Genomic DNA, 15036 nt, shown 5'->3' with positions numbered 1-15036 from the left:
GCTAGCGTCTCCGTATCATTATCTGCAGTCAGCACGCAGCTCGCATCAAAACTTATGACGGCGCTGCAACGACCCAGGCAGTCGTCTAGCGGACATGTCAGCTCTCCAAGCCCGGCGGGAGTAGTGTGTCGGCGTTCGCATGTTGAGATGCGCGCCCGACACTTCGGCACTAATCAAGATTGGCGGCCGAGGCAGGGTCTCTTTTGAGCGGTGGACCCTTCTTTGATCACACAACATCCATGAATCATCCTTTCGACTTTTCCATCTCAACCAATTACCGTCGCCCCAGCGCCAGGAAACGCGTTCCAGACGCAGATGGCGTCATGCGGGTCGACCGTTAGTCCATCTGTTCCTGCCATCGCGGTGCGGCGCCTTACCACAACCGAAACGGTGGATGGTGAGGCATAGATTTCACGCTTTCGGAGCGTGACATGCGCGAGCCTAAACCGCAGGCTGCCGACTGTTTCTCTTCTCCCACGTTCTGCATACTCAACTTCACGACTGGGAAGATTACATACGAGAACACTACCGCGACTCCTTGTCCTGCTTTGCGCGCATCGCTTGCATCCTCCCGCGAAGCGAACACCCCGCTATAGACATCGCAGCAGCGACGCGACGGTACTCGACCCGCCAATAGCCTGCTCGGCAGCCCAAACAGCCGCGACCATGGCGACAACGCCCATCGAACACCCTTCGACCGTCAGCAGTCTGCCTACGCGCCAGAAGCCGATCCCATACTCTTTCGCCAATGGCCGGCGCACCCCGCTGTCGTCCATTCTCCCACCTCTGGTCTTCGGTACGGCCACGTTCAACTCGCAATACAACACCGACCCCTTCGCGCTCGACACAACTGGTCTCGTGACCTCGGCGCTCACACACGGCATTCGCGCCTTCGATACCTCGCCCTACTACGGCCCCTCCGAACAACTGCTCGGCGATGCGCTCGCGACACCATTCGTCCGGGAGACGTTCCCGCGCAATTCATACATGATCCTGACCAAGGTCGGGCGGACAGGGAGCGAAGAGTTCGACTACAGCAAGGAATGGGTGCGCCAGAGCGTCAACAGGAGTTTGGAGAGGCTGCACACTGAATACCTGGACATGGTATACTGTCACGACGTCGAGTTCGTGAGCCCGGCGGAGGTTCTGGAAGCAGTCAAGGAACTCCGCCGCCTTAGGGATGAAGAGGGCACGATTAGGTACATTGGTATCTGTGGATACCCACTGGATGTGCTGGGCGACATGGCTGAGCTCATCCTCCGCGAGACCGGCGAGCCACTCGATGCGGTGCAGTCCTACGCCAACTTCACGCTCCAGAACCAGTCGCTCGCCGGCCCGCGCGGCATCTTGCGCCTGAAGAATGCCGGCGTCGACGTCGTTCCGAACGCCTCCATCCTTGGTATGGGCCTCCTCCGACACGACGGCATACCCGTTGGTGGCCTCGGAGACTGGCACCCCGCCCCATCTTCTCTCCGCGAGGCAGTGCGCAAAGCGAGCCACTTCTGCGACGACTACGGCGAGCGCATCGAGGTCATCGCCATCCGCTTCGCGCTCGAGACATGGATATCTGCTGGCGCGCTGTGTGGATCCCGTGGAGACCCCGCATCAGGTGTGCCCTGGACACACGAGTCCATCGACGACGTCGGTGGCTCCAAGCTGGGTGTCAGCGTCATCGGTGTCTCGCGCGCACCCGAGTTGGAGAAGACGATGCTCGTTTGGCGATCCATTCTCGATGGATTGGAGGGCGGCAAGGAGACTGCCGTACAAGCAGGCCGCTGGTACCGTGCGTGGGAGTGGAGCAGGAACCGCAGGAAGGCAGTGCAGATCCTCGCCGAGGGCGTCCAAGAGGTGCTTGGTGATGGCTTTGGCTACGAATGGGCGAGCCCTGAACCGGGGTTCGTCAACAAGAGGGTCAAGGACGCGAAGAAGGGAACCCAGAGTGATGCGCTTGCAGCGTGGTTGACGCCCGCTGCGAGCCCGGAGGCGGTGCCGGTAAAGGATGCAGGCGAGGTCGCGGAGGACAAGTCCCTGCCGCTGCGGTAACAGTGGAGATGATGCACATGTATATAGTGAATTGGATCGCACATTTCCTAGTGTCCAGTTTTTTTTGTTGTCGCCCTTTTCGGCTCGTCAACGCCACAAAACAATGAACGATTTTCTTCACCCTACAGCGACAAACCGCCCGCCTACTTGTTCACCAAAACACCAACCGCGGACGTCTTGCTCTGTCTAATCATCCTCTTATACCCCTCAATCTGCGCAACGCCCACAACAACAAGCTCCTCCACCGTCTGCGCATCCAGACTCTCTCTCCAAAGCATAATCCAACCACCCACCTGCTGATGATCCACCTGTGCGACCAAAATAAGACTCGTCTCATCCCTCAACTCCCACGACGCCGCGCCCGCAACCTCCATACCCGTGCCCTTCCAATGCAGTTCCCCCAGTCCACCACCCACAGCAACCTTCTGCTTCGACGTACTGATATCAATGCGATGCCCGTCGCGAAGAGGAAAGTCGATACTCGTGGAGAACATGTGGTAATCGATGAGCGCGACTTCTTGGTCTGAGTTCAAGGGCGAGGTAACTAGTATCTTGCTTCCCCATGCGCCGAGGATAGACTAACGTTTCATCTCGTACAGTGGTGTTTTTTCGCCGTCTATAGTCAGAACGCGACGGTGTTCTGCGAGACTTGTGTATTTGAGCTTTAGCACGGGGGTGTCGGTTCCGCGGCGTGTGTCGGGCGTTGGGGGTGAGTCGCTGCGCACGATGAATTTCTCGAGCGAGGCTGGTGCCATGTTGGGAGTGAGAGGTTTGAGTTGCGAGGAAGGTGTCGTGATCTGAGCCCGACTTCAGTGCGGGTTTGAGAGGGCGCGATGTCGGGTTTTGTGAAGCCTCTTCATCGTGACGTCGTCTACTCTTTATACAGCGCTCAGCTCGAGCGCAACAGCTCGCCTTACGCTTTGTCTTATCTCTCGAGTAGTACCATCAAGGATGCGGTTGGTGCTTCGCGACGCCCAAACAAGAGAGAGCAAGTATCGCGCTCGTACCTCGTAGCGCAGTCTCACGATTAAGGACGAGCGTGCGACATCGCAAGGTACAAGAGCATTTAGAGTAGCATCGCGCTCGCGCTCATAGCGCAGGCTTAGTATAAGCACTCGTGTTCAGGGCTTAGTAGGAGAAATGTCTTAGTATTCGGCCGTACTATGTAGCCGGCGGTGTAGTTAACCTAGGCGGTATCCCGCGGTTTTGCTGTCCCGCAAAGAGCGAGCACGCAGAAAGAGACACTACAGAGCAATGTTGTAAAGAGATACTATAGAAGATACTATAAGAAGATACTACGAGATAATACAAGACGTAAAAAATAGTGCCTTGTACCTACTCTAGAGAACGTCTTAGAGCTACTAGGCCTACCTAAGAGAACGTCTTAGAGCTACTAGGCCTAAGTAATTTTTAGTAGAGGCAATAAGCACTAATAAGAAATAAAAGATAGCTCTAAAGTAGTAGCTCTAAGGCTTTTAAACTCTACTACTTAAGAGCCTAAATAAAATCTAAGTAGGCTATTTTATATAAAATAACTACGCAAATTTAATACTTTACTTAGCTTATTAATAGCTACTTATATTATAAAGTTATAGAGTAAAAAAGTTTAGAGCTAAATTTTAAAGTTCTTTATATAATTACTACACTTACTACTAGTATAGCCTACGTATAGCTAGAATTTAGTACTTATAGCTAAATTTTAATATCTATAGCTAAATTTTAGACTTAAAGTAAGACTAAAATTAGGTATCTATAGTTAGAATTAGTTACTAAATTAAGCACTTAAAATAAGTACTTCTATAGCTAGAATTTAGCGCCTTTATAGCTAGAATTTAGTACTTCTATAGCTAAAAAAGAGTGCTTTTATAGCTAATTTTAATATCTATAGCTAAATTTTAATACTTATAGCTAATATTTTAAGCTTAAGGTAAGGCTAAAATTAGATATCTATAGTTAGAATTAGTTTCTAAATTAAGTACTTAAAATAGGCGCTTTTATAGCTAGAATTTAGCACTTCTATAGCTAAAAAAAAGTACCTTTATAGCTAATTTTATTACTTATAGCTAAATTTTAATATCTATAGCTAAATTTTAGACTTAAAGTAAGACTAAAATTAGATATTTATAGTTAGAATTAGTTACTAAATTAAGTACTTAAAATAGGCGCTTCTATAGCTTATTCTTATATCTAAATTATTACGTCTAGAAGTATAGAAATAAATAGAAGATAAATTATTATATTATAAGCTTACTTAGAAAGCTTTTTTAAGTAGTAAAGCTTCTAAAAGCTTATCTTAATCTATACTAGTATAATTACGTACTATACTCTTAAAAAGTATCTAGAAGTATATTCTATAATATATCTTCTAAGTATTCTATAAGAGTAGACTATATAGTTATAATAAGCTCTATTATTATAGCTAAGAATACTAATTACGTACTTATTAGAGCGTATATAGTACTAAGAGCTTACTTAGTATATATACGCTAATTATAATATTACTAAAAATTATTTAATTAGCTAAATACTCTCTACTTCTTATCTAAAACAAAAGTAAGTATTTTTAATTTTTATTAGTACGCTTACTAACTCTAGTAGTATACTTTATTATACTAATTAAACTAAGTATACCTCTCTATATTTATTTCTAAGCTTTCTAGTATTATATTAAAGAGAAATAAGTATAAGTATAAGAATAGCTACTCTTCTAAGAATAAGTAGTCTAGTTCTAGCTCTATAAGTACTTTTAAGATAACCTTTTTAAGCTTTAGTTATATAAGCGCGTTAAAGGCTAAGCTATTAAGCTTTAATACCTCTAACTTCTCTAAGTATCTAGCTACTCTTTCTAAAGTAAAGAATTATAAGTACTTAAATAAGCTTTATAGTATTTCTAAAAACTCTTCTAAGCGTAGTTCTTCTAGTAAGAAGTAGAGCTCTAGTTCTATAAGTACTTCTACTTCTACCTATAACTTATTTACTACTTTAACTTATACTTCTAAGAAGTCTAATCTATTTACTAAGTATAGTAATATAGTTACTTAAGAGTAGGCTAATAATATTTTATATTATAATAAGCGCGCTACCTAGAAGTACGCTAATAAGTAGTATACTTATAACTTTAAAGCTAAGAATAAAGTAAAGTAAAAGTATTATAATAAAATTACTTATAAGTATTATATTACTAGTTAAGCTATAGAAAAGAAGTACTATCTATAATATAAGTATAATAAGTAGGTTAAGTATAACTTAGAGTATAGTAATAAGAATTCTAAAGCTAAGGTAGTTACTAAAACTAAGTATATTAAGTCTAAGAATAAGCGCTTTATTAATAAGTAGTATACTAAGTAAGAATACTTTAAGATTCTACTTCTAAAGGCTATTAAGCTCTATTAAGAAATAGTTCTAAAGAAAGTAATTTACTAAGCGTAGTAGTCTACTAATTCTATTAGTATAATAGAAAAGTATAATAATAAGTAGGCTAGTAAGACTATTTAGAAAGAGTATACTAACTATAATTCTAATATTACTACGCTTTCTTAGAAGCTTTCTAGTAATTTCTATAAGTATTCTACTAAAGTTACTATTATAGTTTCTAGTTCTTTAGCTACTAGTAATACTTATTCTAATATTCTATTTCTAGATTCTTTTAGTTCTAAGAGCTCTACTTCTAAGAATTCTACTACTATTTTTTCTAATACTTTTAAGCTTTCTACTAAAGCTTTAGATAAGCTCTCTATTTCTTAAAAGAGTAGTATAGTTTATAATACTTTATCTTTTCTTAGCTCTACTTCTAAGAAGAAGAAGTATTCTTTTATTATTATAAGTAGTATAAAGAGCTTTTTCTTTAATCTAAAGCTTTCTATCTAGTCTAATAGTTTAGATATTACTAATTCTTCTAATAAGCTTAATAATAAGAAGTATAATAGTAAGAAGTATACGCTTAATAATAATTCTAATAATAAAAATAATAAAGCTTTAGTAACTAAGTCTATATATAAGCGTAGCTCTAAGAAGCTTACTTTTATTACTACTAGTAAGCTTTATAAGATAGTATATCTTTAATACTTCTAGTCTATAAGTACTAGAAAAACTACTAACTCTTTCTATAAAAACTATATAAGTATTAATAAGAGTAAGAAGTCTAAGCGCTGCCTTACTAGTACTATTAGTAATTATAAATATAATAATATATATATATATACTTTTTTTTAAGCTTAAGAAGCTTTACTAACCTTTTTTTAAACCTAAGTATATAGAGAAAGTTACTAAGTATATAGTTAATTAGTTTCGCGACGTAGAGTAGAATCTAAAGACTAGTTATTTATATAATATTAAGAACTCTTACTTTTATAAGCTTATCTATAACTATAATACTACTTTTAAGTAGTACCTTAAGTATAGCTATATAATCTAGAAGCGTAGTAAGAAGTAGAGCTTTAATATCTTAAAAGTAAAGTATAATACTAATAAGTCTAAGAATACTTCTAGTATTAAGTAGTTTTATTCTAACTTTAATAATAAAGCTAATAATACTTCTACTTCTAAGTAGTATTCTTCTAGTAAGTTTTATTCTAGTACTTTTACTTCTTAGTGCTAATAAGCTTTATAGAACTTTATCTAGTAGTTAAGTAGATTAACTATAATAAAACTATAGATAATAGTATAGCGCTTTCTAATAATAATAATAAAAGTACGTTTTCTAAAACTATTACTAATAATACTATTATAGTTATTTATAAGAGTATTACTACTAAGCTTAGTTACGTATTTATATTTATAGAGAAAGTTATACTCTTTTAGTTTTTTATCTTAGAGTTTAAATATCTCTAAGCTTATAAGAATACTACTAATAACTAGTAGTACTTCTTTAACTTTATACTTAGATAACTAAAAAAGTATTACTCTAATTATAGTTTTAGATATATACTTTTTTATCTTACTACACTCTTTAGAGCGTATACTCTAATAAAAGCCTTTTCTAATAAGTAGTTTTTTATAAATTTTTAAAAGAGGTTATACTTAAAATATACTTCTTACTACTCTCTAAAAAGAGTAGCTAAAAACTCTTTTATATCTTATAAGCTTTATAATACTACTAATAATTTAATATTCTTTATATTTAACTACTTCTTAAAGTAGATAAATTACTAAACTAATAGATTTTTAGTAAGCTTATTAGCTAGTATACTCTTAGTCTCTAGATATTTAACTCTAAAAGACTCTTTAGTATACTCTTACCTTAGCTATATATTTTAGATATTAATATATCTAAGGCGTATTATTATATACTTATTAGCGCTAACTACTAAGTATATAGTTTACTAGTTATTATAGAAAATTATCTACACTACTTCTAAAGTAAAGATAAGCTTTTAAAATAGCTTCTTAAAAGCTATTACTTCTTTACTAATATACTTAAGAGTAAGAAGCTCTACTTCTATAGTTAAAGTTATTATAGTTACTTATTATACTACTTTCTAAATAATAGTACTTTTAAAAAGTATAATAAAGTAGCTTTATAAAAAGTATCTAGTCTCTAAATTATCTATAAAAGAAGCGTTACTATAAATTATAAGCTTTACTCTAGAGTATACTTTATAGTAGATAGTCTAATACTAAGTCTTATATAAGTATATAATTACTTAGTTAACTACTTTAATATACTTTTTACTTAGATTTATAAGAAAGTGTAAAAGCTTTAAAGTAGTATATACTATATTAGACTATAGTATAATAGCTATATAGAGTAGTAATCTAATACGCTCTTAGTAGTCTTTAACTATCTTCTTATCTACTTTATCTATTAACTTTATAAGCTCTTAACTTAGAAGTAGTATAGTAGAACTTAATAAAGTACTCTCTAAGTTAAACTTCTTAGTAAGCTTATCTAAATACTTATTATATATAAGCGTTATAGTATAAGTAGCGTAATTACGTAATACTTTTACTTCTAGAAACTATTTAACTAAGCCTTTCTTTTCTAGATTATATACTACTTTTATTATATTAGTAACTTATAAAGCTTTTTAATAAGTAGTATAGTAATATATAAGTAGTATATTATTAATATAAAAGAGTAGAAGAATTTTTTTTTATTTATTAAAAAAGAGATAAAGCTCTTCTTTAGAAGTAATAAAATCTACTTTCTTTACTATATATAAGAGCTCTTTATACTAAAGTAGTAGAAAGTTCTTTAGTCTATAGAGAGCGCGCTTAAGCTTTATATACTTACTAGGCTTTTTAAAGCTATCTAGTATATTATATACTATAACTAGCTAGTACTCTTAGTGTATATAAAGAAATACTTCTATAATATTAAATTAGAGAATCTCTAGATTAAATTTAGCTACTATTACTATTACTATTCTAAAAGAGTATAAGATAAGTGTTACTATATACGTAGAGTATATAGAATTAATTACTTATAGATTTTCTCTTACTACTATATAAGCTTTATACTTAATAAAGTAGCTATTCTAATTAATCTTATATATAAATACCTACTTTAGTAAAAGTAAGCACTCTTATACTAAGAAGCGCTTAATCTTCTTCTAGATATCTACTTAATAAAGTATATTTATCTTTTTATTATAAGCTTTATAAAAGAGCTTTCTATATAAATAGTTACTAAGATCTTTATACTTTTTTAGAAGTAGTAGTAGTTAATTATAGTATATATATTTAGATAGCTTATACTTCTATAGAAGTATATTATCTAAGATTATAGCTACTATAATTAAGTAAATAGTTATAAGCTTTTTCTAGTCTTTTTCTACTTTATATAAGTATTAGAGAAGACTATTTAGAAGATTATTATCTTATATACTATTCTATAGATTATATAGTATATAAACTTCTAGTTCTTCTACTTCTAGGCTTTTATGTTACTTTTTAATTCTAGAGCTTAATTATATTAGTTTTCTATAATTATACTTCTAGTGTATTAGTCTAAAAGTAGATAGTAGTTCTATTTTACTTTATTCTAGAGAAGTTCTAAATATAGAGCGTATATAGAAATATAGTATACTTAGAAATACTCTATTCTAATAAGTACTATATATCTTATTCTAATAAAAGCTCTCTATATTAGAAAGCTATTTATTACTTAGTACTAGTAGATACTCTTCTCTAGTTTAGTGTACTTTCTAGACATTACTATTATACTTCTAACTAGACCTTATAGTCTAGTACGCTCTAAGCTCTAGTATTTACTTTAGAGTAAATAGGCTAGTATACTCTTAAGAGTTTATATAGATTTCTAGTAGTTAGCTAGCTAAGCTTTCTATCTATATAGAAAATATATTATATACTACTTATTAATTAGGCTAGCTAGCCTATTTAATAGTAAGCTATAATATACTACTTTCTACCTTCTAGATAGAGTTTTTAGAAGTATACTAGTTTTATATTTTATCTACTATAGCGTAGAGCTAGTTAAAGATATCTTTATATACTTCTTTTATATTATATAGCTTATTCTTATATAGAAGATTAATAATATACGTAAGCTTTTCTATTAAGTACTTCTAGCTACCTTTAGCGCTACTCTTATAGAAAAGCTTTTTATTAAAGCTTATATTTCTTATTATAATTATTTAATTAAGCTTTAGAATCTATATTCTATAAATATTAAATACTTTATATTCTACTAGGTATCTAATATAGCCTCTTAGTATAACTTTAAAGTTATACTTATCTTATCTAGCTACTTACTTTCTATTAAGTAGGTAAGCTCTATAGCTATAGGTATAGATAGTACTCTAATCTAAGTAAAGATTAGCTATAATAGTATAGATCTTCTTACTATACTCTATATACTATATATTAAGTATAGTATTAGATACTAAAAGATTATAAGTATATAATAGGCTTATATTATATAGCTAGATTACTACTTTTATAATATCTAGCTAGAGCTTTTTAGAGAAATTTACACTAACTTTTATTTTAATAAACTTAGTAATTATCTTCTAATCTACTCTCTTTACTTTTCTATTTAGTTTATAGATATAGATAGAAGTACGCTTTATAATAATGTTTTGCTCTTTAGCTTATATTTTAAAGTATAACTTACCTCTCTAAGATAGTATTATAATATTATTATCTTAGATAATAATATAGATATTAAGCTTATACTAAGCTATAAAAAAGCTTATAAAGTTATAAAAAACTTTTATAATCTTTATAAGCGTTTTAGCTTAGAGAGTATATTAATAGATCTTACTACTATAATTATCTTTAAGTACTATAATCTAAAGCTTTCTATTATAACTAGTAGAAAAGTTAAAAAGATTTTATAAGATTCTCTAATAAAGTCTTAGAGCTTTCTTATATAGTTATCTAGAGATATATTACCTTATATAAGTAATAGCGCAATACTTATACTTACTTTAGCTTATTCTCTTAATATATATATTATACGTATTCTTAATAAAAGCTTAGAGTACTTCTAGACCTAAGTAGCTTACTTTTACGTACTAAAGCTTCTTTATATTAGACTAAGAAAAGCTTTTTTAGAATTATTATAAGCGCTAGTTATTAGTTACGCTTATTATAGTTAGATAAAACTTTAAAAAATTATATTTAATAAATATAAGCTTATACTTTTTCTTAAGCTTTACTAGTATAAAGTTATTAGTAAGCGTTTCTATATAAAGCGTTAAGTCTAACTCTAAGTACTATAGTCTAGCTTTATTAAAAGCTACTTCTAAAATAATATTAATATAAAAACTCTTTATAAGCGCTATACTTATTAGAATAAAGTTCTTTATATATAGTTTTCTTTTTCTAGTTAAAGTATTTCTAATCTTTTATATACTATATCTAAGTATCTAAAAGAAAGAGCTTTCTACTTCTATAGTGTAGAATTTATATACTTTTATAAAGGTCTTTAGCTTAAGTAGAGATATATTATTAATAAGATATACTACTACTTTATTATCTAAGATAGTGCTTATAGAGAGTAGATAGATATTAAAGTTTATAGTAGAGTATACTCTACTAATACTTAGCTAACTTATAATAAAAGTAAAGTTAATAAATATTATCTAAATTAACTCTAGATAGATAGAGCTTAGGCTTTTAATTTATACTTACTATAGAGTAGTTTATTTTTTTTTATTAAAAGCTCTCTATAAGCTATTATACTTTAAGTCTCTAAGCTTAGTAGTAATTTTAGCTTTAGCTTTATTAGAAAGCTTTAGAGGTTTATCTATAAGCGCTATTTCTAAACGCTTATATATAGTAGTAAACTACTTATAGTACTATCTATATAGGTAATTCTTCTTAAACTTCTAGAATAAGTTATTATTATTAGAAGCTTATTATAGTACTTCTATAATAGTAAATATACTACCTCTACTAGTAGAGTAAGTAGAATACTTTTAGATTAGTGTAGTAAAAATCTTTAATACTTATTTAAAAGTAACCTAAGTTCTACTAATAGTAAGAGCTTTAATAAAGTTCTACTATATAAAGCGCCTCTATTCTAGAGTAAGTCTAATACTAATTACTTCTAAATAGTTCTAGATAGTAAGTATATTATTAACTTTAGTAAGTTTATATACTTTAGCTTAGGCTAGAATATAGAAGTATTTCTATTACTAGCGCTTAGTGTTAATATATTCTTATTACGCTTTCTAAAGGTATACTCTATACTATAAGTATATAAGATTCTTAGTATAGTTCTTCTCTAGAGAAAGCGTAGACTTAAGATATTTAATAAGTACTTATAATATAGTCTCTTTCTCTATAGAAATAGAAAGTATAGTAGAAGCTAGAAGCTTTAGACTAATAGTCTAATTAATCTAGTTCTAAAGATATCTAATATAAGTACTCTTTAACTACTATTCTATTACTTATATCTTATACTTTATAATAGATAGATTATACTTATTAGTATAGAGCTTATTAACTAAAGTATTCTATATAATTACTACTAGCTCTAGAGTAGTTAGAATACTTATCTAGATAGAAGTAGCTATTTTAGTGTTAAGATTAACGTTAGCTTAAATTTCTCTACTTAGAGTATAGAATTTAAACTAGATAAACTACTTAGGCTAATACACTAAGTTAGTAAGTGTAAAAGCTTCTATAGAGATTATTATAAAGTTACTTATTATAAGTAATAAAGTAGTACTTCTATAGAAGTGTAAAGATTAGTAATAGAATTAGTATTACTATACTCTATTAAACGCTTTATATTTTAAGTATATAAATATAGAACTATATTATCTTCTTAAAGCGCTAGGCTTATAACTATTACGTTTAGAAGTATAGAAATAAATAAAAGATAAATTATTATATTATAAGCTTACTTAGAAAGCTTTCTTAAGTAGTAAAGCTCTTAAAAGCTTATTTTAATCTATACTAGTATAATTACGTACTATACTCTTAAGAAGTATCTAGAAGTATATTTTATAATATAAATTTAGTGTCTATAGCTAAAATTTAATACTTATAGCTAAATTTTAGTACTTATAGCTAGATTTTAGACTTAAAGTAAAGCTAAAATTAGATACCTATAGTTAGAATTAGTTACTAAATTAAGTACTTAAAATAGGCGCTTTTAGAGTTAAATTTAGTACCTCTATAGCTATATATACTCTATTATACTTAGTATTAGTAGCTAGCTAGCCTAGAATATTATTTCTCTAGCTCTAGAGCGCGCTAGCTCTGCCTTCTCTTATTACGTTTTACTACTTATTATCTTTACCTTTCTATCTACTTTCTTACTAAATTATACTTTAAATACCTTATTTTATCTTACTATAGTATACTACTTTTATATCTACTTACTTACGCTTTCTCTTCTACTAGAATTATATTAACTAAATACGCTTACTTTAAAATTAATATATCTCTACTATAGATATAAGCTCTACTACTACTTTAATCTACTTCTTTACTATCTTTATAATCTTATAAAAAGCTTAGACTAGGTAATTTCTTTAAGCCTAGTAGTAGTATAATAACTACTAGCTCTTCTAAAGATAAGAGTACTACTAGCTCTTCTAAATACTAGAGCACTACTAGCTCTTCTAAATACTAGAGTACTACTAGCTTTTCTAAATAATAAAGTACTACTAGCTCTTATAAATACTAGAGTATCTTACTTTCTACTATATTCTTCTATACTAGTACTATTACTATATACTATAGTAATCTTATATAAATAGCTAAGTAGCTATTCTATAAATTTAAAAAGAGTACTATCTATATTAGATTTCTTATATAGCTTATTTACTACTATACTAAGAAGATTATAGATATTTATAAAAAAAAAAATATTTTAAAAGATTAGCTACGTACTATAAGTAAGAGATAACTAAAGCTAAGAGTAAAGTTAAATTATACTATAATAAGGTATAGAGCGCATATAGAGAAAGTAAAAGGTATTAGAAGTAGATTAACTTCTTAGATAAGATAGTATATAAAGCTAATAATATTATTTATAAAGCTATTTATCTACGCTCTACTAGCCTATCTAAGTTAGATAGATTAATTAGTAATTAGCTTTTTTTATATTTTAGACTTATAACACTACCTTTTATATTAATCTTACCTTTTCTATTACTATAGAGTTATAGCCTCTACTCTTTAATAAATAAGAAGTACTATTAAATTTATAAAGTATAGTCTATAGTATAGATATTATAAAAGTAATTATATAGCTAAAAACTCTACTTTTTAGCTACTTTATAACTAGCGCTTTTACTAGTCTTTAAGCTAATACTTTACTTATAATACCTATAATAGCTTTATCTATCTACTAGCTCTAAAGCTTAGTGTCTAAAATTTAAGATCTAGATAACTACTTAAGCTATCTACTAGTATACTAAGTTCTTATCTATAAAGACTATAGCGCTATTTATAGTTAGACTAAGTATCTTAAGAAATTTTACTAAGTTAAGAAGAAAGAGTAGTAAGCGCTAGATAAACGCTATTAGATTAGTACTCTTCTACTTACTAGTCTAAAAGATATTACTCTTCTACTACTAAATTAACTACTAATACTACTTTTAGGCGCTCTAATTCTAGTCTACTTTTATACCTATATAAGCTATATATTTATTACTAAGAACTATAATAAGATTTAGCGCTATTATAATAAAGCCTATAACTAAAGAATAAGCTTCTAAGACTAGAAGCTTTAGGCTTATATTTAAGTATAGATATTCTTTTATACTAGTAGCTTTTAGAAATACTTTAAAGTATAGTCTATTACTAAAAATAAAAGTAGTACTTTCTTTAGTAAAATTTTACTTATATTATAAGAAATTTAAAGTTTATAGGTAAAGTATATAGAGTTACTTACTATAGCTAACACTATAGTTATAAAAACTAACTATACTAGCTAGTTTAAAAGAAATTACTAGCTAATTTATCTTACTAAGTATAATCTTCTCTACCTTTACTAGGTAAGCTATATATCTAATAAAAATAATACACTACTTACTTAGGTAGCTACTATTAATAAATAAATAATTAAATAAGTAGTTAGTAGACTTTCTACTTTTAGACTTAAGAGTAAACGCTAGTTATAAAGCTCTAATACTAAGTAAATTAATCTATGCCTAATAGTACGCTTATAAAACCTAGAAAGCTAGAAGTAGTATACTAGATATATAAAACGCTTTATTTACTATCTACTATATATCTATAATATCTAAGAGATAGACGCTAATAGTAGTAGAAGTAATTTATTTTAAACTTAGCTTAGTGTAGAGAGTAAACTAGATTTAGATACTAATAGTTAGACTAGCCTCTTACTATACTATAGAGATAAAATACGTAATATAAAGTAGCTATTTCTCTAGACTAGCTACTAAAAGTAACTTACTAAAGACTTTATTAGTACTATATATCTAGATAGCCTAGCTTTTTAAATTACCTATTTTCTACGTCTATTTTAAGAGTTTAGGGGGGTTAGGGTTAGGGTTAGGGTTAGGGTTAGGGTTAGGGTTAGGGTTAGGGTTAGGGTTAGGGTTAGGG

At 31.0% G+C, this 15036-nt stretch overlaps 1 protein-coding gene across 1 annotated transcript; it reads left to right on the top strand.

Annotated features, from left to right (window-relative positions):
- Positions 1–666: 666 nt before the first annotated feature.
- J4E83_010866 (uncharacterized protein) lies at positions 667–2043 on the top strand (the record flags this gene model as incomplete). Its single annotated transcript, XM_049337744.1, has 1 exon — positions 667–2043. One exon carries the CDS (start codon positions 667–669, stop codon positions 2041–2043), a length of 1377 nt encoding a protein of 458 aa, XP_049183099.1.
- Positions 2044–15036: the final 12993 nt, after the last annotated feature.

This window comes from Alternaria metachromatica (genome assembly GCF_023757995.1).
Source record: "Alternaria metachromatica strain BMP 0045 chromosome Unknown scaffold_54, whole genome shotgun sequence".
In the NCBI taxonomy this organism is placed as follows: Eukaryota; Fungi; Ascomycota; class Dothideomycetes; order Pleosporales; family Pleosporaceae; genus Alternaria; species Alternaria metachromatica.
Note: the sequence above shows the minus strand (reverse complement) of the source record. Positions and strands in the feature narration are given on the sequence as shown.